We start from the raw sequence: 24,664 nt of genomic DNA, 5'->3' as shown, positions 1-24,664 counted from the left end.
TAAATAATGTACATTGTACTTGCTTACATACATATACTTACCTATATAATATATACCATGTATAAAGAAAAAAATATACATATACATTTTCAACTATGTATTACTAACTGTATAACATGTTTTTGTTTGATTTCCAATAAAATATATATTCAAAGGACATATACGTGTTAGTTTATCATGCGATTAACTTTATTCAGTAACATGAACTCCTCGAAAACATGAACACAGTCATCCCTAATTAGTTCACGTTATCGAGACTCTACTGTAATTGGTAAAAATCACAGTTTATATACTAAGAAATTGTAGCAACTAAGAAGTTGTCGCTGGGCTTATTCAGTGCTCTTGTAATTAAACTTGAATCAACCTCGGATATTTTTTTTTTACCAGGGATAACTTCATTTTAATATTCAAACAATTTTCAAAACTTATAATTTTCGAACTAACATCAAGACTGTCAAAAAAGCTGCAAAATTTAAAATTTACATCCAAGTGTCACTCAGAAAATTGAAATTTTGACAAATAATCTGCAAAACCTTCAATAACAAAAAATGGAACAACATGAGAGATATCAGACTTTATTAGCGGTTCCATTACAGCCTCTAGAGATATCGGCAGTAGAGTTCGAAGAGCAACCACTTCCAGCTAAGTTGAAAAAGAAGCACAGCGATGACGAACAAAATTTACTGATCCGAACGAATCCAAGCTCATTATTTTGTCTTTTGTTTGCTACGTTTCTTTTTTTATGCACTTTTTCTACTTTTGTTGCTGTATTTGTCGTAGCTATGGATAGAATTAAATGTATGAGAAATTCTCATAAGAAATAATATTGTTGTGTTTTTTCAGCGTGAAACAATGTTCTGCAAACTGTTTCTTAGTGTTTTTAATTATCATTATTCGAGTCGATGTATCCAAATCCTCTGGCAGGGCATTAAGACTCTAAACTTCTACATAGTCCAAATGAAATTTAAATTGGTGCAATGAAAGGTCCGAAGGTAGTACTAATAGAATAAGCTTTACTGTTACAAGTATTAAAAATCCTGTAATATTGGGTACTGCAACTCTTTTTTTAGACCTGTTGAAGAGATTGCACTGTCAGTCTCTTGAAAATAATTAAAAAAAGACAGATTGTTGCAAATTTGGAAGCGATATGGGAATGTTTTATGATCCTGAATTGATGAAATATAGAGAAGGTTGGAGAACGATTGTGCAGTCAGCCAAGACCCACCAAGGATTATAGAGCTACAAATGATGATGAGATTTATTACCTAAAAAGGAACTTATTAAAATAAATAAAATATTCATCCATAAGAACCCTCTTCAACAAATATATAAAATCAAAAAGCTATATGTCATCAAGCAACACTTTTATTAATACATAATCACAAAACTTCATCACCCTGTTTTTTTTTTCCAAATAAATATAAAGAAATTTCAACAAAATATAAAATGTATAGAGAGAAACATTTATTTATGCGTCATAGGTGGAGGCAGAAACGTTGCCTCCTTTACCAGTCCAGTTGGTGTGAACGAATTTACCTTCTTTACCCAACAATTCATAGGTGTGAGCCCCAAAGTAGTCTCTTTGGGCTTGTAACATATTGGCCGGGAGCCTTTCAGACCTATAACCATCATAAAAGGCTAAGGCTGTCGAGAGAGCTGGAGTAGGCACACCTAATATAGAAATAAGAAGATCCAGAATTGAAGTGCTTTGCCTAAATATCAAGATATTTACCAATTGTTACTGCAGTAGCCACAACATTCCTCCATCCGTTCTGGGCCTTTGTAAGTGCATTAATAAAAAATGGCGCCAATAGTAGCGATTTCAAATTTTTATCGGTGTCGAACGCTTTTTTAATTTGTCCCAAAAATACGGACCTGATAATGCAGCCGCCCCTCCACATCAGAGCAATGGAACCATAGTCCAAATCCCAGTTATGCACGTTAGCTGCTTCCCTCATTAACATAAAACCTGTAAATGTTGTAGGATAATAATAATAGTAAATAATAGTTTTTTGTTAAAGTACCTTGGGCATAAGATACAATTTTGCTAGCATACAAGGCCTGCCTCATATCTTCTAGAAACTGTTTCTTTTCTGTGGTGATTTTTGAGCTGGGACCAGGTAATAAATTGCTCGCCTTTTGTCTTTCTTCCTGTGTAAAAAATTTCAATATCACCAAATATATGAGCGGGTAATAAATAGTTTTACCTTAAGGGCAGATAGGCACCTACTGAATACTGCTTCACCAATTAGCGTAACTGGAACTCCATAATTTAGAGCAGCAATAGCTGTCCATTTGCCTGTTCCTTTTTGTCCCGCCGTGTCACGGATTTTTGGCAATAAATACTGGCCTAGAAATAATGCAATAATAAAATTTTAAATCCTTATTTGTAACCAAATTACATACCATCTGTGTCCTTATATCTTAAAATATCCTTAGTAATTTCAATTAAGAAACTGTCCAGTTCCCCTTTGTTCCATTCTTCAAAAGTGTTTGCCATTTCTTCTTGTGATATTCCCATTGCCAACATAAGATGGTAAACTTCGCCGATCAGTTGCATATCACCATATTCAATACCGTTGTGAACCTAAGGGGTTTTAAAAATAAATAACGTTTTTGATACACTGGTTTGCGGTACGGCTCTTACCATTTTGACAAAATGCCCGGCTCCATCGCTGCCCACCCAATCGCAGCAAGGCTGTCCGTCGGCCTTGGCGGCGATCGACTGGAAAATGTCCTTGATGTAAGGCCACGCCTCTTTGTTTCCTCCAGGCATTAGGCTGGGACCGTACCTTGCTCCTTCTTCACCACCTGTAATGTAAATTTGTATGTTAAGTTTTAGAACCTGAACAATCTTTTGTAAGAGTGCTGTTCCAGTTTGCTCATCTGAGACAGTACAATTTTAGAACTGGAATAGAGCAACAGAAGTTAAAAATAGTTTACCTGAAACTCCGGATCCAACAAATCTGATGCCCTTCTCTTGTAAAGCTTTGCACCTGCGCTCGCTGTCTTGGTACTCTGAGTTGCCTCCGTCAATAATGATGTCTCCCTGAAGATAAATCATAAAATTACTAAGAAAACTTTAAATGAACGGTTACCTTTTCCAAATGGGGTAGCAATTGATCGATAAAACTGTCCACTGCAGGTCCGGCTTTGACCAAAAGCACCACTCTCCTGGGTGATTTGAGTTTGGCAGCTAAGTCTGCTATAGACTCGGCTCCGATTACGCTTTTACCTAGTGAATAATTTAGGGATAAGTGTGTTTTTGTTAAGAAATCTTTTTAGTACCTTTGGCTTCATTGGCTAGGAAGGCGTGGACTTTTTCGACTGTTCTGTTGAACGCTACCACGGTGAAGCCATGGTCGGCCATGTTAAGGATGAGGTTTTGGCCCATTACGGCCAGACCGATCAAGCCGATGTCTCCTTTTCTGTAAAATAAATTTATAAAAGTTTAATAGGATAGACAAAAATAAAAGAATTTTAAGAAACTTCCATACAGATGCAAGATTCTCAAAACTAATAGACAAGGGTGTTTTATGCATCAGAAGATATTTTAGGTGCCATTGCAAATCCTTATTCTGAACCTATGACTCTTACACAGGGTGTTCATTTAAAAACTTCCCACCACGGATTTATCGAAAACCACTGTTTAAAAAAAAACGCCGGAATACGTCATAAGGTTTGTCAAGGGGGACAACTTTCTAACCTAAAATTACTTCACCCCCTTTCACCCTCTGCCCCCCAGGGTCACCCCCTCAAAAATTTTAAATGGCAAGGGGTATCGAGTAATAGCTTGTTTAAAAGGTCTTTCGAAGTCTTTTATTTTGACGTTTGATTTTTTTAAATCGGTCGATTCGTTTTCGAGAAAATTAGAAAAATCTTTGTTTATCTTAATTTGTTCAGATAGAAAACAAAAACATGAAAATACCAGTTTTTATTTCAATAGGTGTTCAAAATGTTGCTTGTTTTTGGCCAAACAATGATATAGGCGATGTTCAAATTCCTGACGGACATTTTCAAAAACATGTCGTGGGATATCATGGCAGCTGTTAATGATGCGTTGACGAAGTTCATCCAAACTTTCAGGTTGGGGAGTACACAGATTTCAAATGACCCCATAGAAAAAAGTCTAACGGCGTTATATAGCAGGAGATCTAGCAGGCCATTCTATAGGCCCCCCTTGCTCCATCCATTTATCTGGAAACTCGTCGTCTGAAATATAATTCCAGCAAGACGGCGCTCCTCCTCACTATGTTCTTCCCGTTCGGCAATGGCTAGACGACGAGTTTATTATTATTTAATTTAAAGATCTTTAAGGAGACGCCTTACAAAGTGTATTGAAGTGGACGGGGGGCATTTTGAGCATTTACTTTGAAGTTTTCTTTGAATATTGTTACTGCATTGTTATTTGTTGTCTTTACTGTTGTTACCCAGCATAGTAGTAATTTAAAAGAATAAGTTCCTATTAAGCCAATGTAATAACGGTGGCTTAGGATTTTTTACGCTGAATGTTTAAAATGCAAATAACCTAAAAACTAATAGAGTTACATGAAATAAACAAGACTACCTTTTTTAATTAAAATTGAGCTGCCTTTTAGATTTTCTAGTCGTTTTAGCCATAACTGATTAGGCAAAAAAGATATGTTGTAATGTACCTAAGTAACAGGGTGTAACTAACGCCCTCCATAAATAATGCTAAATTCACCACAAAATTCGTAATTTTCATGTCAAAACACATAAAGTCGCCAATTTTCAAGACGATGCTGCTTAAAATCACAAAATTATTAAGAAATTTTAAATTAAAATTCCAACTTCAAATACCCTGTATCTCGTAAACCTGCAACATTTGTATAAGACATGTTAAGGTCAATCGTTTCTTATTCAATTTTTTAATCGTTTTTTTTCAATCGTTCAATATTTTTGCGTGTAGTATCTCCAGTTCAGAAATTGCCCATTCTTAGTGAATAACCCTGTGGCCTGTATATATTAGCATAAGCCATCACAGGCCAATTCCTTAAAAATGACAAAATAATAAAAAGCAAGGGGCCAAGTATGGATCCTTGCGGTACGCGGTACGACAGATAGGATAGCTAGTTTCTCAGAATACACCTTCTGGTAGCGAATTATTTGATATCTACTTGATAAATATAAATTAATTAAAGAAGATCAATCTTCAGACAACCCAAAATATTAAAGCTTAGATAGTAGGAGCCTCCAAGTGTGTTATGTCAACCGCTTTAGGACAGTCGAGCAGCGCTAGCACTGTAACAAGCCACGATCCACGTTTTTATAAATGTTATTGGCTACTTTAGCAAGCACTGGAGATGTGCTTAATGAGGCCCTAAATCCGCATTGATTATTTGGTAATAATTTTTTTTTATTATAGTTTTCCTACAATCGGTCGATGCGGTTCCTGGAGACTCACCCTGTATATGTAAAAGCTTATTTCTAGACCTGTAGTAATTATGGTGTTTTTAAAAATGTTTTATATCATTAAAATTCTTTATAGAATTCCCATTTATGAAAAGTAAAGGCTTGGTGCAAAAAATACTTTGGTCAATTACCTAACTCCTCTATCAAACAAACTGCAAGCCGTCACTGAAAAGTTTTTTTAAATCAAATTTTAGGATTACATATTATCATAATTTTTCTGCATTCTACGACGACTTTTAATTTTTTTAATTTAAATTACTCTGGTGTATTCCTTTTTCAATTAATTAGCCCTAAATAATTGTCCCTTTTTAAACTTTTAAAATATTTTTTTGTGCTGATTAATATTTTATAATACGTAAAGAAGCGAATATAAATATATTATTTAAATTCAGCTAACTATTTATTTAACTCATTTATTTGGATTCTCTGTTTAGAACTTTTCAACGTCCCCTCGTACAGATCACGACTCGGCCAGATACATCAGACATAGATCGATGTGCATTTATTTCATGTTAAATGAAATGACATGAAATTTCGTAGACTTTAAACTGACTTTCTGGTAAGACTAACTGATTTGCTTAATGTTGTAAGATCAGATGTAGATCATAAAATCCATTCAATAGTAAAAGTAATAAATTGCTTACATGACCCTCGGTTTTACTCTCGATACTTTGAAAATAGGTCATGTTTTCATGTGTATATCATGTAACCTTAACCTTACATTTTTCATATTTGTAAGGTAATAACATGTTATAAAGTTGTTAAGTCATGTACTTAATATTTTAATTTAACCCATCACGTATGTGTAGCGTAAGTATCATGTTTATATTATCATCATTCATTTACACCGTGATATGGCATATAATTTAAATGTACCTAGGGTTATGTACTACATAGATGAAAAAAAAAACTTACTTTTGCGGCATTTGGCACGACATTTTGACCAACTTTGGATATAACCTGATAATTTTCGGTATTCGGTACACAAACTGAGGTTAGGGTGAATACATAAAATAAAAATCGATTTTTACAGGTTTTCGTGTGGAGCTCGACTTGTCTACCGGAGCACGGTAAAAAATTTACTGAACGTACTCGAGCATACAGCTGACGAGCGATTATTATCTGTAGTACTGTTGAAAGTCACTTTCTGAAGGTCAGTGGACGTGGTACCACTTTTTGATAATTTGCCGGTAATTGATGTGTAATTTCCAGTGTTTTTGAAGATTATTCAAGTGTGTATTATGTTTAAGGCTTATACGAGGATCTGGTTTTTTCTAATACTTAAATGTATATATATATATGTATAAAGCTTTGTAGATAGGCAACCATGTGTACAAGCAAAGTTATACGAGGTGTTGGTTAATTGAGTGCTGATAATACAGGGTGTGCATCTTTGGGTAAAGGAGAAAAGTTTATTTCAACATATGTCCCAAACCTCTTAGTTTTTGAGCTACACGGTGTTAAAATTAAAAAAAAAAGTTGGTTTTTTATCACTCTTAGATATTTTTATTACATTTTTACCAGTGAAGTGATACGCCACAAATTTTTCTAAGTGTTTTTGAAATTCCTATTTATATTGAGGCAAATTTGGTTCTTACACTTACTTTGGTACTACAGTGTTTTCACGCAAAAAAATAAAAACCAAAAACTTTTTCTACGGTTTAAGACTGTTTTTGGTAGTTGAATAGAAGTCCATATTTTGTAGGAGAATGTGTATATAAAGATTACAAAATGGGGAAGTCTTTATCTCCCAAAAAAATGCATGTAGGTCACTTAGGTAAATGTATTATGCATTTCGGCTGTGTAAACAGCCATCATCAGATACTAAAATAAAATACAGGTAATTCAAGACAGTTTTAAAGAAGAGCTTATTCGCTATAACAATACAGATTTAGAACTTACCAGAATATTACAAAAAACATATACGTTCACCAAATGAAACAAAAATTACCCGTTATCGGGAATAAAAACAACAATAAATAAAAGAATTAAAATTAAAAACATAGTACAATAAGGACATCTAGGATTCAAAATATAAAATTTAAACTTAGGACGATACAGATTTTTACATATTTAAAGAAGATACTATAAGGAACTATTGTATATTAACGTTGCGTTAAAGAAAAGATTTTAAATTTTTATTAATACAAATGTTATAAGATAAAAGAGTTAAAAACAATAAAGGTAAAAGTTATTTTCTAATTAATTAAATGTTAATTAGATCAAAAAAAAAAGTTTGACAGTTTACAGAAAGACAGTTTTCTAATTTCATGCAAACAAAGTTAGACCTTTATTTATTACCTAACATGCAGCTGGTCTTAACTAGAAAAATGTGCAATCCAATTCTGAGAGAGGATATATTTATCATCCTACAGTTTCAGCTTGTGAGTACAAAAAAGTAAGGATTTTTATTTTTTTGTCCGGACATGTATATAAATCATTATTCCAGAAGGAACTTCTACATGCTCTATCAACTCTTAAAGGATGCTTATTGATCTGGTTGCCTCTGGCGAAGTATGAATATAATGACAAAATTCAGGGGTGAATTCCTTGGACGAAATCAAGCAAAAAAGTTGAGATTTTACGTCTTAGATTTTACACTATGGTGGTAAAGTTGAAAGAAAAACTTTTTTCGATAAATTTGATACATGTATTCATGTATTGCACGCATGTATTCAAATGTTTTACCAGAAAAACTTGAAAAAAAAATGCCGAAAATATAGTTATAAAAGCAATACTTGATTAAGACCATCAGATTTAGGCGTTATGGCTATCCACAATAATGGTTTTAATTTTTTTATGCCAAAACCATGCATCGGGCAAAAAATTGTAAAGAGACCAGATAGAAAGAAAGAAAGAAAGAAAGAAAATGTGCTATATTACGTAAGAATAATCTTGTGTACAAGCATCCTACAAGCTAAAAAAACAAAACACAAATACAATTTCAAAAATTGACAAAACAATGAACAAAATTAAACACAAAAAGACAAAACTTTTTGAACATACTTAAATTAAAGATAACTAAATAAAACAATCAATTACTAAATAAAGGTAAATATTATATGCTCTGAATGAAATAAAGAATTAGGGTAACATACATACCAGTAACATTTTCTCAAGCAGTTGGTTTTTAAAGTTGCCTTTTAGCCGCACCAAGGTTCTGCAATAGTCATTGGCTTGCTTGATGGAACTATTTAGGTTAAATTTTGTGCTAATAGGAACTAGGAAGCTTAGGCAAATTAAAAATCCAATTAGTTCTAGTCAAGTGTCAACAATAACGTTGTTATGGCCATAAACGAGGGCTTGATGGTTTTGAGATAATAAGGTTTTGGAGAGGTTATATTTCAGCATTAATTTGGCAATCAAAATTCCAATATAGAACGATTTTAGCATTAAAATTACCTATTCCGAACCATATGGTCTTGAATCAATTGCCTAATTTCCGGAAAATATAGCAATTTTTAACACCTAAAGGACTTGCTAAAAGTCATATGGATAATAAGATAACTTTATGGGATAAGCTTCAACCAACTAGTCACAATAAAACACAGTTTGCGGACGGTCGCGACTATTAAATCCTACGTCATTTATTCTTAGAATACAGGGATGTCTTGGCACAAAATTGTAAGAAGTGGTAATTTTAAAAGAAAAGTGAAGCGAAATTTCCAACGAATTACAACTGGTCAGGTAAATATGACAAATAAAATATTGACAATTTTGGTAGATTATAACGTAAAAAAAAAATAGTTTGCAATAGATACACCGGAAGAAGATAATTCTCGTAATTTAACCGATGGCGGTCTTGGCATTGAACTTGATACTCTAGAATCAGATATTCACGATGCCAGTACCAGTGGCTTAACAGAAAAACTGGCTTCAGAACAACCAAGTTCATCGATGGATTGGAATGAAGATGATGAAATTGATGACTTTAAGAAATTTGATTTTAGTCAAGATTTAAAAGATTGGGCACTGAAATATAACATTAGACACGTTGCCATTAAAGATCTTTTAAAATTTTTAAATAAAAATACAGAGGTTTAGCAACAAGACATGGCAACACCGGATCGCCTGGCATTAGGTTGGTTGTCGTTGATTCTTGGCAGCAAATAACATCTGACAGTGTTGATTTTCGGGGATTCACAGCGTATTAATTTATTGGAAATACATACAATCTTACAATCATTATATTTCTTCAATTTTTTCGTGGTGCTAATATGCTTTGAATTGAAATATTGCATGGGTGTGTTAAGAGAAAAATGATTTGGTACTCATAACCTCTAAACTTGCAACAATCTGTATTTATCTTTATCAAAATCGCTTTGTCTATCTTTATTATATGAACTAAAATGAACTTACCTTTTTATGTACCTAAATACAGCCCTGTATGCAATTTGAACGATAAAAAAACACACTTTTATTTTCACAGTAACTGGAACCACCAAAACCAAACGCAAACTGAATTGCAATAAAGAAGACTCAAGAAATCCCGCGTAGTAATAAATAATGCCAATAGATCCTACTAAATGCCTAAAAGCCATTTATTGAAATTCGCCCAGACTTTGCCAGCTAATTGGTTATTAAAAGTGGCCTATAAGTCCTGAAATATGCTAGTTAGCCCTGTTTTAGCTTTTTTTTAAAACCCACTGGCATTTTTTTAAGCCTTTTGTCCTACGACATAGCTTTTGATACTTACTTAAGTTATTATAGCAGCTTAAAAGCATACCCTGCTAGGCGTCCATTTTGAAGAAAAAACACTGGACCATTTAAGTACATATTATTACTAAAGCATCTCAGAAATAAAAATATATTAATTTTTTGTTTTTTTATTGGCACTGAATAATGTTTAATTTGTAAGATATCAAAGGCACGCGTGTTTTACAGTTAAATTACATCCAACTTTTTCAAGAAACTGGTGTGCGCAATAAAAATCGGTCATCTATTCCAGTAAAATATATTTTTTTCTAAAATAAAGTCATACTTGAAATCATACTGAAAATGTCGCCATTGCTTTTTATTTTGGCGTTGTCTTATTTTTACCCTGGCTGTATCATATTTAAAACTAAAAGGTCAGATTTTTATACTTTGGTATCTCTGAAATACCATATTTAAAACTAAATGGCAAAATTTTAATACTTCAATATGTATCTGAAATGCCAAAAGCCGGCGAACAGGCCAAACTATATAACCACCTAAAAGTCTAAAAGGACTTTGCTAAAGGGTTGTAAACAGGTAGGCGTAAAAGCTTTCAGGTTCTACACAGGTTACTTTTAGGCATCTTCGGGTTCGATAAAGGTTATTTCTATTAGCTATATAGGTTCTGTGATATGCGATCTGATTTCAAATTGGCCAGGGCCTATTGGCAACGACAACCTCTTTAGGGCTGGGCCTTTTTTACTACAGGAGGTTAAGCGGGCTAATAAATAACGTTGTTTGTGCTTAATGGCATAATCAATAATTTTTCTTAAACAGGTTCTAGGAGTTATTTATAACCTTTTTAGAACCTAAATTGTTACTTGGGTAGGGTGACATACCATTTTCTTAAAAAAAAATATTGCTCACATGAACGCCGAATATAAAAAATTAAATTGTATCTAGGAAAAACGCTATGGATGCTTAGAAATTGCGTGCCGATTTTTAGAAAAATATCTACATGGATATCAAATTATTGGATTATCTCCAAAAACGAGGATTTCAAAAAGTGAAAGTTGAAGCGCTGTAGTGGCAGGATTAGTACTAAAATTTTTAAGGATTTTATAGAATCCCGCTTTTTGATATTTGAATGAAAATATATTTATCTGATTTGTCATCGTTTTCAACTGTATTATTGGGTTAATTGTTTGATGTAACAGTAAAAGCAAACTTTTATTACCTTTAGTTTGTGTATTAAATAATAAAGAGCGATGGCCGTTATTCAAAAGTAACGATCAAATCCTCAATTATTAATTTCGAAAGACCTCCACAAAATAACGTATCACTTATTTTGAATCGCTTATAGAAATAGTGAGAATCACGATTTCGTACAAAAATAAATAGACGTATTTTTATTCTTTTTAAAGAATATTAGTTAGAATTAAAAATAGTTATTGGATTTTTTTAAACATATGAAAAATAAATCACCACTACTAGGTGGCCGCCATTTTGCATGATTATGCTTTTCGATGTTGGTCACTCTGACAAAATTTAGTGGTGCCAATTTTGGCGAAACAAAACAATTAAGTTTTTGTGAGGTTATGTTTACAAAAACGAAACAGAAAGTTAAATTTAGTTAGGAATTTAAGATAGTTGCATTAGTTCTGATATTTTTCTTGTACTTGTTTAAGAAGTTCATTTAAATTTACGTTTTGATAAGGTAAGTTTTAATTAACTTACAGGAATGGATGCATTTTAAAATAAGTGTTTTATTGTTCTCATAAACACCTTAGGAATCCTAATACATAAAGCTTTCGAAAACATATACAATGTCTTCTTGCAAAGTCATATTTTAAGGATATAAATTTAAGGCATTTTAAATTTAAGGTACCTTCGTTAATTTTTGAACTTTGATGTTTATATATTAGATAATATGATTTCATTATTTATGAGTAAGGAAAGTGCCCGACACTTCGACTTTTTCTATTTCAGGTCATGACAGATCACATGTCAAACGTTAACGTCGTCAAAACCTTTATTTTATAAATCTTTTATTGGCAACACTGAAAGTTTTCAGAGTGACCAATATCCATCAAAAGGACACAACCACTATAAAAATGGCGGCCACCAGACAGCAGTTATTTTTGGCTATGGTGGCCATTTGCGTTAGCAGTCCAGGTATATTTATAAGTTCGTGACATAAGTGCATTGATGACTAACTACAGCCGAATATCCACAATAACGTTTTTGAAATGCAAGGTTGCCATGATTATTTTTTTAATTTCTAGTTTTTTCTAACACATATGATTTCCCAACTCCTGTTATGCCAAAAAAAGTTCTCTTTAGAGTCTAACGACATCTTTCATACTTGGTTGAACCTTAAATGCTAAAAAAATCGATTTCATTATTTAATCAATATTTTCTGTATGCATTTGGGCATTACTTCAATTTGCTAAGCATATTTTATTATTAAGATAATAACAATATCTATAAAAAATAATCAGACTTTATTTTCATCTATATTAACATCAGGATTTAAAGGATCTCGAACGTTCTCGGTGGACGAACTGTTCCAGGAATTCCACCATTGGATCTTGGCCGAACCGAAGATCATGAAGAAGAGCGTCGTTATTACTGTTATCACAGATATTACCATAAATACGTGGCTCCATAGTTTAATATCACTCTGAAACAAATAAAAAAAATTATCCATGTATATGAAGAAAAGGTACATATTATAATGGATTAGTAAAGTAGCCTGGGTACAAAATTAGTCTGCTTAGGATATTTTTTAAAATATTTCACTCACGATTTCGACATACATCTGTACAGGAAGTGTATGACATGAGTGCGACCTATCACGAAAAAATCACTGGGAAACACCATAATACCTTGACCTCCCGAAATAAAATAGAACTCACCTGGTGATTATATATAAATTATATCAGATAAAAATTGAATAATCAGTAAAAGAATTTCGAATGAACAGTTTCTGAATGCTTCAATCGGTCAGAGACTTCTTTGATAGAATATCTTAAAGAAAACCAAATTGTGAATATTCAGGACTTTCTAAACCTAAAATATTTAAATCTAAATCCTTTTAATCCTTTAAATCCTTTTTTAGATCTCTACAACAGTAATAGTTGAATACTTGAAATCTGGTCCCATTAAGCTAGTAAATTTGCCATGTAGAATAACATATCCAAGTGGAATTCTTGTGAGGACTCCAGTGCTTATCCCCTAACAATCTAAGTTCCATTAAACTGATAGGAATAAATAGATTATTATATCATTCATTAGTGTGTTTTTGCAATATGTTAGAAAATTCATACTACTTTTTTGACTTTTCTTGTAGAATTTTTTTATAAGTAACTATTTCTCCAAGCATTCCCTTAAGTATGTGAGAGGAATTCAGTTAACCTCTACATATTTCTCACTCATTTCTTTACTAAAACCTCTTATCCATTAAGCATACTTAGACAATTTATTGTTAGTCTGAATAATTTTAAAAATACATATTTTCTTGTATAATTTATCTTAATACCTATAAAAGCAAGATTCTCTAGACTCTCAGTTTGGATCTGAGAAATTTTCTTATATCAAAATAGGATAAATATGGATATTATTGATTTTAGTTCGCAACTTTAGTGTACAACATTTTATTTCTCTATACTGACTGTCATCTTCATAACCTTAAAATTGTATTTTTTTTAGTGTCATTGGAAAAATCTGCAACTGCAGACCAGCTGGTAGGTACTATGACCAGAACACCACCGCAATTCATAAAGCTCCTGGCAGAACAACTTAGGTCTCTTGTAAAAAGTCCAGAATCAAATGGATTCTGAAGAACCTTTTAGATGTACCTTGGAGCCAAAGTTTGGATATTCCTAAAGCAACATGATTTATCCGGTCAAATGCCTTTGAGAAGTCACATACACGATCTTTTAAAACACCTGAGAATTCCTATGACTTCCATTAGATAATTTAGGTGCTATACTATAGCACTACAACGGTGCCAATAGAAGGTAGCAGAATTTTATAGATTCCAATTACCAGATAAACTGCAAATGAACTTCAACTCATTAGTAATACTGTAATTTTGCTAGGTTTTATGTAGTTGAAGAGCCACTCACGTTTGTAGTCCTTCCTAATTCTTTAAGATGATTAGTATTTATTTGTGAAGAAAAGGCCTGAGAATCAGATGCCAGGCTTGAGGGAGGCAAATAATTTCAGAAATGAGTGATTTTCTAGATGTCTGGATGAATATTAGCTTTTAACATCTTCAGAACTTAAGTTGCATTAATTATCATACTTACCATATCAGTAACTATGTACTGCACAAACAGCGGACCAGTGAGTCCCACCATTTGAGAAATGCTGTTCTCCATGCCCAACATTAAGCCCGCATACCTCGGTGATATGTCTACATGGTTGATATATGACGCATTATATAAAAATACTGTTAATCCTACGATTATATTTAGCAGTACTATCACTAGTTTAGTTTGTGATTTGTCTATAAATGCGAGCCATAGCAGCATGGCTGAAGGAACGAGTGAGCCTGAAATAAACAGATTTTATTTTTGTCAGACTTCGTAGCATCAAATGGTTACCAAATATCTGAAACAATCGTCTGCAGTTCATCAAAGATAACACCTTTTTCTCTACAATATAATCAGTGATTGGAGCGAACACTAAAGAGAGTGCCAGCTGTGTTATTTGTGGTAGTGCTGATATAACTCCATTCTAAAAGGTTATAAATATAACTACGTTATCATATGATATCAGGTTTTCAATTTACTTCATTTATGTTGAAGCCCAACACCTTTCCGATATAAGTAGGAATTTCCAAGTCGAGCAAATTGATCCCCCAAGTGTTTCCAATGTTGCAAACGGCCAGCGCCCAAAATGGTAGCGAGGTTAGAATCTGCTTGATCGGCAAGTTCGAGTTGTTCTAAAACCATACATTTATACGTATTATTATGCAAAAATTACCCAGATATTTTAAGGGGGGTAATTTAAATTCGAATACCCACCAAGGAATTTTTGCGAATTCTCGTTTACGGTAACTCCATCGTTGATTTTCACTAGCTCATCGTTCTAGCCAGTAAAAATCAGCTGAAAATGAGTACCTACAACATACGTCTCTCCCCAGAAATTAAATTTAAAACATCCCCGACTCACCGTCTCCTCGCAGTGCTCCAGGGACTCCATAATGTAAACCTTCTCGACCTCTCCTATTCTGGGATGTTTGGCCGGACTGTCAAATCCTAAGAAGTACCAGGCAACACACCAAGCGATCGCGGTAGCACCGAAAATGTAAAATACCAACGGCCAACCGTAGGGTGAGGAGGAAATGTAGCCGGTTATCAGCATGGCAAGCATTACACCCACGTTACAACCTGCAATTAATACAAAAAGTGTATATTAATATGGTCTTTTAAGAAGATCAATCATTCTTCTTAGATACCAGTAAAGGATTAAATAATTATATACTCGGACTAGACAAGGCTATCTAAGCACCAAAAATCAGTTCAAGCTGGTAGAAGAGTGTAGAGATGCCCTGGATGAATTAGGAAGAAGATATAATAATACAGTTCTCAGTTCTCGGATCAGCTCTACAACTCACATGAGCAATTCTCTCATGTTGTAGAAGAATAAGCATGAAAGGAAACTAAGGTAAACTAAAATACATAAAAACATGAATGCAGACAAGTCAAAGATGTATTATGAGATCCATCTAAACCTTGGTGATTGTTTTCTCGGCACCGAAGAATTATGTCGGATCTGTTTCCAGATCTCGAATCAGACCACAATTTATTGTGTATGACGTTTCATTTTGCTGTATCAACAAAGGGATTATTTGCTAGGATGTCCATTAGAAGAATTGGGTTATCTTCATAATTAAATCTGATCCTACACCTCTTCAATTTTGTCAAGACACTGGAATTTAGTTTTGGGTTGGTCTGGAGTTGTTCTGCTGGTTTTTACTGTTTTAGATAAAAGGAGACTAAATAAACTTGCATTATTAATTATTATTATTTAATAATAATGTGAACCACATTAATGCGCATGCGTTTCGCTATGTTTATTGCTATGCCTATCGTCCGTAAGATAGCGGAGGGTGTCGGTAGGGAAATACGATAAATGACACTTAAAATGTCATACATGTCAATTAGTGGTTACTGGTGATACTTTTTAATGGTTTCGAAAACTGTCTATTCATTATATAACCTGCACCTATGTAACTTATGCATAATGCATGCCAATACGGATAGTAAGCCGATTTATCCCTTTATTTAACTAAGGTAAGCTAAACTAAATAAGAACACATATGCAAACAAGTCCAAGGTCTGCTATGAGATCAATCTAAAGCTTGGATAATAATTTTCTCAGCACCGAAAAATTATAGCGGATCTGCTATAAAAGTCTACTGTCATTACATATCACTGTAGACTCAACCTGTACTTACACAACTGACGCATAGTGTATTCTCGCACGTAAAATCAAACGGAGTACCATCTCAGATTTTCGACTTAAAAGCTAGTGGTCGTATTATAGATCAGACATCATTAACCACTGATTAAATTGCGGATATTTATTAAAAATTTTGAAAATGCTGTTCAAGGTTTGAACTCTAAACAGCATTTTTAGAGTATTGTCCTGTAACAATCATGTTATTTGTTTTATGAGAATAATCCAAAAAGTTTTTTAGATTTTGGACTTGAACGTAGTAATCGCCTTAGAGATCAGACTTTGTTCTTAGACAGCTTTACTTCAAAAGGCCGCTATTTCTGATATTTCTCCTTTAACAGAGTTAGACCTGTAATTACATTTATAGGTCATACTACTTTGCATATCATATTTTTTGTATTATAAAAATAGTCCAATTAGTTTTTTAGACAGCAGTGCCTAAGAACGCAGATATTTCTGAAAATCATATTTAGACTGGATTAGATGCGCAACAACAAATATAGATGATATTCTTTTGAATACCATGCCCTTTATTTTGTAATAATAATCTAATTACTTTTTTAGATTTTGAGCTAAATGAATGATCACCTTGAAGATAATGCGTCTTTACATACCACTACGAAAAACATGGATGTTTCGGAATATTCTGCTTCGACTGAGTTGGATCCTAGACAATATTTGTAGATTATACTCTTTGTAATAACATAAAAGCTTCTATTTTATGGAAGGAGTTCCAATATTTGCTTAGATATTTGACTTTTTAATTTAGGGTTAGTAGAGCCTAACATCATTAAAAGGCCAATATTTTTCAAATCTTTGCTTGTTTCAAGATCTATTTCTAAGGTGGAAAACTTTTTATATAAATAATTGTTTATAATCATGTAGCAAAAAAATCAGTATTTTAGGAAAACAACTCATGTTATCAATGATTTAACGTTGTTTGTCACACCTTGTCCTATCTCGTACGAGAATTGAACGTGTGCCAAGATATGTGTTTAAATTCCTCGGGAGAAGTATAAACACATCACGTGAATTTGGAAGTGGACCAAAATGAATTTTCTAGTAAATTTTTGCTATTGTTTTAAATGTTTTAATTGAGTTTTAGGTGTTTGGCAAGTGTCATTAACCCGCATATATATTAGTTTATAATAAGGTTATGATTACCTGAATAAATTAGTACAGTTAACTTAGACCTTTCACTTAGAGGTGCCCATAGCCCAAGGGATGCGTGGCAGGCGGGGAATGTGAATCCTTGTAGAAAGCCTTGCAACATTCTAAAAATACATTCCTAGGTAAGTAAACTGTACTGGCATTGAGATCAATATTATGCTCTGACTTTGGTTTAGAAACATTAAATTTTCTTACCGACAAGCAATGACACCCATATACCCAAAACTAGCAGCTGCACAAGGTATAAGAGTAAATGCTACTCCATTGAGCAACACAGTGGCCATCAGACACCTCCTAAGTCCAAAATGCTTGAAGAAGTACCCAGAGAAGGGCTGTAGAATGATGTACGTCCAGTAAAACGAGGACAAAATAATATTTGTGTTGTCCCATTTGTAATACTGAAAATAAAAGGAAACTATATAATATATTTTTGAGCCACTGGATATGACAATTGGCAACGTGCAAAACTGCACATAAATAAAATTTTAACAAATTTGTTATTAGCGTTAACGTGCTTGTGTTCAAATATCCCGAGGCGAATATTAAAATAATCAACATGGACAATAATCAACATGACACTGAGCAGGGATTGATTTAGGTTTGTTAAAAAATTATTTTAATTTTAGACTGGTTGGTGATGTAGTTTGTTGACCCAGATTAGGCATACGTTTAAGTCGTAGCTTTTAAAAATAGTGTTAATTTGTTATTTAGTTAAGTGCTTCCAAAAATTTGATTCAAACACGTGTATAGAAAAAGTTTATAATTAATCGTTTGCACAAAGGATATAGGGCAAAGGGTATAGTTTGATTCAGGTTTTTACGATTTTTATGTGCTTTGAATAAGAAGAAAGTTGCGCATTAGAGTCAAAAATCGTTTGCTTTACCGAATTGTGTACTGTCACCTACCCTTTTTAACTTGGAACACAAAAATGAACGAAGTAACTTTAGAAGAAGGAATGAAGGTTCTTGGATGCGTCATGCTTGTGAAGAACAAATAAAGCTCAATGGAAAACCCATTAACCAGATATGCGGGTGATACTGCGTTTTCTATTTACATCAACACATTGACAATCGGGACTGCTCTTTTAAATCATCATGTGTTAGGTAAAGGAAAAACATATAGACAATGATTAATTTGAACATAAAAGTAATCTTTAATAAAGTGTTTGATGATGCTGCAGAAGGAACAAAAAACTGATTAACCAAAAATTGAGTTTCTGCAAAATCAAGTGATTGTTGATAAATCAGTAGTCAATCGATTGTCCGTAGATTCACAAATAGGTTCATCTATTAGAGGTCCAAATAAAAGAAAAAAGTCTTTACTAAGCACTTAGAACAATAGTAAGAAACAAAAATGGCAAGACTCAACTGAAATGCTTCCATAGGCATTAGGAAGGTTTTGAAAAGAGATTAATGCTCTATTAAGGATTTTTTGTGTAAGAATATAGTATTTCTCTTTCTCTTTCTCTTAACAAAGCCCATTGATCTTAAGCATTATTGGCTTTGAAAGTCACTTACAAAAAGAGTTAAATAGTAAAATAGTATAAAAAGTTAAATAGTATAACCTATAAATTAAGTTTTCTGCAATACAGGAGAAAACGTAGTATAGAATAGAATATTTAGTATTAGATTAATTAAATTAACATTTAAGATTAACAGATCAGTATTATTGATTTTAGTACATAAGATAAGGCCTTCAAGGAAGCTCATTACTTTCAATAATAGAAAGGTAAGTTACCATCAAGAGGGAATGACAATCCAATAACTCCTTATATCAGAGACATGGGAAATAAGAAATAGAATAAATATAGGAGAAAAAAGATTTTAGGCCCAGAGTTACCTAGATGATATTGTAGTAGTAACATTTTATGGTTCAGAAACCAGAATTTCTTGAGTGCCTTGTGCCAAACTGGAAAAATGTTATGAAGTGAGACCAAAAGGATTTAACTAAGTAGAAGTATTGATGATTATGAGCGATTTTAAACACGATATAACGAATAGAGTCCCCTTTAACAAAACCTATCGCTTCCAATAATCTTAGTGTGAGTTTCTATCTGGAGAAAATTTCCACCAGTTAACACAGTGTATCAAAAGATCTTTCAATTGCAAGAGTTGCCAGAATGCTAGCTTTTATGTCCAACAGAACCTAGACGACATAGTAGTAGCATCAACCAATATGAAAAATTTGTGCCAGAAACTGGGAGTTGTTTGATAGGTATTTAGGATTAGGAGCAGAAATCCTGATCTTGATTAATAATCATTCGTTTCTATAATCTAAGGGTGAGTTGAGAACCATTAACTGGAATAATATTTTATATTATGGGGTCGTGCATTGCAAGAGCTTAAATCCTTTTATGTACAAGCATATCATACGAAACTATCCAGATTGAAAATTCAGTTTAAAGAGTAAAATGATAAGGAGGGTATAAGTTAGTCCAGTTCAAGATATTCATAATGTAATGCAAAGTATTAGTTCTTTCAAAAAAGGTTTTTATATCATCATCGTTGTTTGAGCTCTTAATCATCCAACATCAACTATTTATTAGTTGATGGCTTTATTTATTAAAACCTAATGAATCTGTGGGTATGAGATGTTAAGATAAGCATTTTCTTCCTAAAATTCTCTGTTCAAATCAGTCCTGGATTTACACTAGGGGCAGTCGGGGCAAGTACCCAGGGCGGCAGAATTTTGAGGGACGGCAAATCTCAAGAAAGAAAAGAACATATTTTCAACGGTTATACTTATAAATTACCATGGGGGATGTTTACATGTCAAATATTAAGAGTAAAATTTGCTTCAATGAAGTAATTGCGAAGATATCATCGAACAGTTCGCAACACAAAAAGTCGGACGCGTCTTTCGATGAAAACGACACACTCATAAACATCTTTAGATTTCTATAATAGCTGTCAGATCGTTTTTCGAAACAGTTAATAATATTTTCATTGTCTACATGATCAAACAAGTCTGTAATTAAAAATCCGTCTCCATTTTGCAATTGTATTAAATGACAGAACATTTTACATCTTTCAATTCTTAATAAAAAACATTTTTCTCCTGTTATTTTATATATTTTTTGTCTTACCTCCCTTCGTGATAAAAAAAGACAAAACCAAACTATATTTAATTGAATACAAATTAATTTCTAAAATAAGGATCTTACTAGTATTTCGATATGATAGTTTTAGATAATATGCAATCTAATATTCAGATTGATCTAGCAACCACACTCGTCAGGACAATAAAACATATATAAACACCTTAAAAAAAATAATGATAAGCTGGGATGTTGTATTACCATAGAGGTCAGATACAGAGCCTTTCTTCAACTACAGTAGTACGGCACGTTATTATATAAGTAGTGTTACAGATTTGTGAGTTCCTCCAAGTTCTTCAAAAGTTATGCTAGTTTTTTCTCAAAGTTAACTTAGGTTAAAAAAGGAACGTTTGACTCTTAAAAGTGTAAAAAAAAAGATGGAGTAAAAAAATTATTCATTCAGCTTATTACAGATCGTATGAAGCAAGAGATAGATCGAACGATAAAATATAAGTTTATTTACATACAAGTATTTTTATCTGTAGAAACATGAATAGAATTTGCTACTTCTAGATCGTTATTGATAAGGCACAGTTCACAGGCCATAAACATAATCTTGTCACTTTTTACTGTTTACACTCTGAATGTGTCCGTCAATCATACAGCAGTATTAACTGTTATAATTAAAGCAAATTTACCATGTCAGAATGTGAATTTACTATATTTATTAAATTAACCTAAATGATACTAGATTTAGGAAAATCACAGCTTTTTTACTGTCGATATAGTCATTTTGCATAAAAATTAATTTATATGGTTAAAAAACCGGGCACTCTTACAGACAGAACGTCACGAAAATAACAGAAGCCCGTAAAACTGATTGAAATACGGTTAAAATTCCCTGCTTACATTATTATAACATCACAGGTACCTGTAAATTCGAATTGGTATATGAATAGAGGTACCAAGAGAATAGGTTATTTTATTAGACCAAACGTTCCTGCAAAAAAATTCACAAAAAGAAACTCATTAATAGAAATGCTGGGTGCTTTGCAATAACGTGGAAACCACTAATAGAAAATGATTCTAGTAATTCGAAAGTAATTATTAATAGTATTGGACCACACCAAGATTAAAGATTTGTTAGAAGAAACAAACAAAGAGATTTCCTAACAAATACTGATCCGCCTACAATTGGGAGTATTAAAAAAAAATGGCTTGTGCTTTTTACTAAAAAAGCTATATTTTGACATTTTCCAAAGCTGACCCAAAAAGCTAAGTATAAGAAGTTTACCATTTTTGACGAAGATCAGGACGAAATCGTGCTGCAGTCACTGAGGATAGTGGCACATTACTTTAAAGAAGATTTGTCGACCTTTTGTTATCAATTTGACGTAAGTACAGGCTGTAAATATATAATTTTTTAATAGCTTACGGTTTTTTCTTTTTCTTAAGAACATCAAACCTAAAAGTTAAGTAATATGGAATCGCCTAAGTTTTGGAATTATATTAAAATTTGTATTAATATGGATGTTAACGTTGTTTTGTATATGTGTTACATTCGTTTAGTATATGTACCATTAAAAAAAAACTTAGTGAAATTAAGCTTTTAAACATTACTTTAACAAAACATGTAGTTCAAAAAGCAAACACAAGGGGCCTGTTTTTCCTGCACTTAAGCATGTTAAATGTTTATAGCTTACTAAATCCTAATATTTTAAGGTTAATTCCATTAAGTTTATCTTTTATCCTTTGTTTCACTACAAAATAAATTTGTTATGTTAAGATATGTTTAAATAAATGTATAAGGAAATATATTTTTATTTTTTCATAAAAGCTTTTAGTTTGGGATAATCCCACAATTTTTAAACGATTTTTATTTAAGAAATATTACAGCAAAAATATATTATATCTAAATATAAAATAAAAATACAGAAAACATACCAGCATTTCTTAACCAAAAATATTATAGTAAATTTATAGGGTCTCAGAAAAATGCTTAACCTTTTTTACAGGATTTTTACGGATATAATCATTGAATTTGCATTAAAACCATTGTAAAAGTACAAGACTACAGTAAATCTTTAGTAAAATTGCTTAAAAATTACTATAATTATTGCTTACATTTTACAGAAGACCCCAGTAAAATTATAAAAAATTCACATTTTTACAGATATTTTAAATTTACAGTACTAAAATAAGTTTACCACTTCTTTTGCTGGCAACATATGATCCTGACATTCATTGGAAAACTTGTGCATCAGTGCATATTTCCTGCTCGAAGTAAAATTCAGAATGAATTTCCTCATGATCTGATAACCCAGCATTTGTAACAGAACAAGTTGTATGTTTACCAACGTTTGAACAAACATAGTCAAAGATAGAGGACCTATTTGCTGTTATTCGTGTGAGAGAATCAACATGCATTTCCAAACCAAAAAAGGTTAATAAACAGTTCATTTATATTAGAATAGTTATCACAATACTAAAAACTCATTTCGCAACTACAATCATTACTCTCAAAATTCAAACCATTCTTTACACATTAATCATGAAGCATTATCATAGACTCCATATGTATGCAAAATTTATTAAATCAAATTATACCAAACATTTTTTATCAATAATCAAGCTCAATTGAAGTGTGGTTATTATCGAGTATAATTTTAATTAAAGAAGGTTAACTATGGTGTAATTACAGTGATAATCAGGCAAAATAATCTCAAAAATATATGGGGTCTACTTCTAGGTTAATTAATTTACTTAACGTTATTTTAAACTGCAAAAAAAGTTTAAGATATCGCCAATAGTACTGATGAATACTGATCTGATAAAAAAGGCCTGATTAATTATTGGATCTGTAGCAAAAAATCAAACTCTTATGACCTGCAGTCTTCTGTAGAAATAACCACTTTGACTTTATTGGCAGAGAGTAAATTAAGAGAATACTATCAAATGCCTTGAAGAAATCAGTCAGTATAATTGAGCGTATTATTTTAGATACAGTAATATGTTGAATTTTATATAAAAATGTTTAATCATACTTACAACTATATCGGAATCTTTTGAAGTAGAATTGTCAGTCATAGCTACAACAGCTATAGACATGGTGGAGCGTGTGAGCATCGTAACCAGCAAATAAAAAAAAATCAGTAAGGCTTGAATGTGCCTCACGCCAATTTTGGGCACTGAAACCAAAGAAACACATGACTTAGTTCGTTTATTGTTAATAATAATTGTTTTAAATAATTTTTTTATGGGCAACTGGCATTAGATTGTTATGTAAGGTGGAAAATATCATTAATAGATTTTTCTCGCTAGAAAAAATCTGAGGTTAGGCTTTAAATCCTAAATTACCCATGAAGTGTATTTTAATTTATTTATAAAATTTCCCATTAGTAAAGTTGTTAATTTAGTTTGAGGTGGCAGTGGTGGCACGTACACAGACGAAAATATTAAAGAATTTTGGTTTAACCACGTAATTAATTTAATTTTAATATTTCTCTTTGGTTTCAGAAGACTAATTTTCTATATACAGGTAATATGTTAAACTCTTAAAAAAGTTAAGTTTTAGACAAGTATTTGTGGCAAATAAGATGAGATTTTTTTTAACATCGATTAAACATTGTTATCCCATAAAAGTGTTACCGCATTAATTCATTTTTCCAAATTACCGGCAATAAAATGTTATTTTTTTCAATTTACTCTGAAAAACAATAATGTATTATTGGAATCTCTGATCTCATCATCACCATCAACGAGAAACTTGTGTATAAAATCTGCTTTTTGCCAACTTGAATCACTAACATTTATCCGATAGTCTCTCAGAAATACTCCAAGTAATAAATTTTCCTCTTATCAGTAATCCACACTTTGTACCCATTAAAGCGCATTTGATTTGCTCTCTCGATGCCGCAC

General features: G+C 32.3%; 2 protein-coding genes and 1 long non-coding RNA gene across 4 annotated transcripts in view; 1 reads left to right on the top strand and 2 right to left on the bottom strand.

Annotated features, from left to right (window-relative positions):
* Nucleotides 1-1,343: 1,343 nt before the first annotated feature.
* On the bottom strand, nt 1,344-6,530 carry LOC126740086 (6-phosphogluconate dehydrogenase, decarboxylating). The gene is made up of 10 exons (XM_050445960.1): nt 6,349-6,530; nt 3,289-3,428; nt 3,099-3,235; nt 2,944-3,049; nt 2,648-2,811; nt 2,407-2,587; nt 2,208-2,350; nt 2,025-2,151; nt 1,733-1,969; nt 1,344-1,671 (listed from the first exon to the last, which is right to left on the bottom strand). Exons 1-10 carry the CDS (start codon nt 6,369-6,371, stop codon nt 1,469-1,471), a joined length of 1,461 nt encoding a protein of 486 aa, XP_050301917.1. The 5' UTR covers nt 6,372-6,530; the 3' UTR covers nt 1,344-1,468.
* On the top strand, nt 5,904-17,288 carry LOC126740087 (uncharacterized). Its single transcript, XR_007661792.1, has 3 exons — nt 5,904-5,992; nt 13,780-16,373; nt 17,104-17,288. It is a non-coding gene; the product is annotated as an uncharacterized LOC126740087 (long non-coding RNA).
* The window catches only part of LOC126740084 (putative inorganic phosphate cotransporter), a 34,715-nt gene continuing 22,604 nt past the window's right edge, over nt 12,554-24,664 (bottom strand). For both annotated transcript variants that reach the window (XM_050445958.1, XM_050445959.1), the window contains exons 2-9: nt 23,795-23,934; nt 17,905-18,107; nt 17,704-17,813; nt 15,250-15,467; nt 14,867-15,019; nt 14,679-14,811; nt 14,382-14,626; nt 12,554-12,751 (exon numbers count right to left, since the gene is read on the bottom strand). In XM_050445958.1, the coding sequence (XP_050301915.1) occupies nt 12,566-12,751; nt 14,382-14,626; nt 14,679-14,811; nt 14,867-15,019; nt 15,250-15,467; nt 17,704-17,813; nt 17,905-18,107; nt 23,795-23,934 (1,388 nt within the window). In that variant the 3' untranslated portion in view covers nt 12,554-12,565. The remainder of the gene's footprint in view (nt 12,752-14,381; nt 14,627-14,678; nt 14,812-14,866; nt 15,020-15,249; nt 15,468-17,703; nt 17,814-17,904; nt 18,108-23,794; nt 23,935-24,664) is intronic.

This window comes from Anthonomus grandis, chromosome 9 (assembly GCF_022605725.1).
Source record: "Anthonomus grandis grandis chromosome 9, icAntGran1.3, whole genome shotgun sequence".
Classification (NCBI taxonomy): domain Eukaryota; kingdom Metazoa; phylum Arthropoda; class Insecta; order Coleoptera; family Curculionidae; genus Anthonomus; species Anthonomus grandis.
The sequence above is the reverse complement of the archived record's forward strand: the minus strand, read 5'-3'. Positions and strand labels throughout refer to the sequence as shown.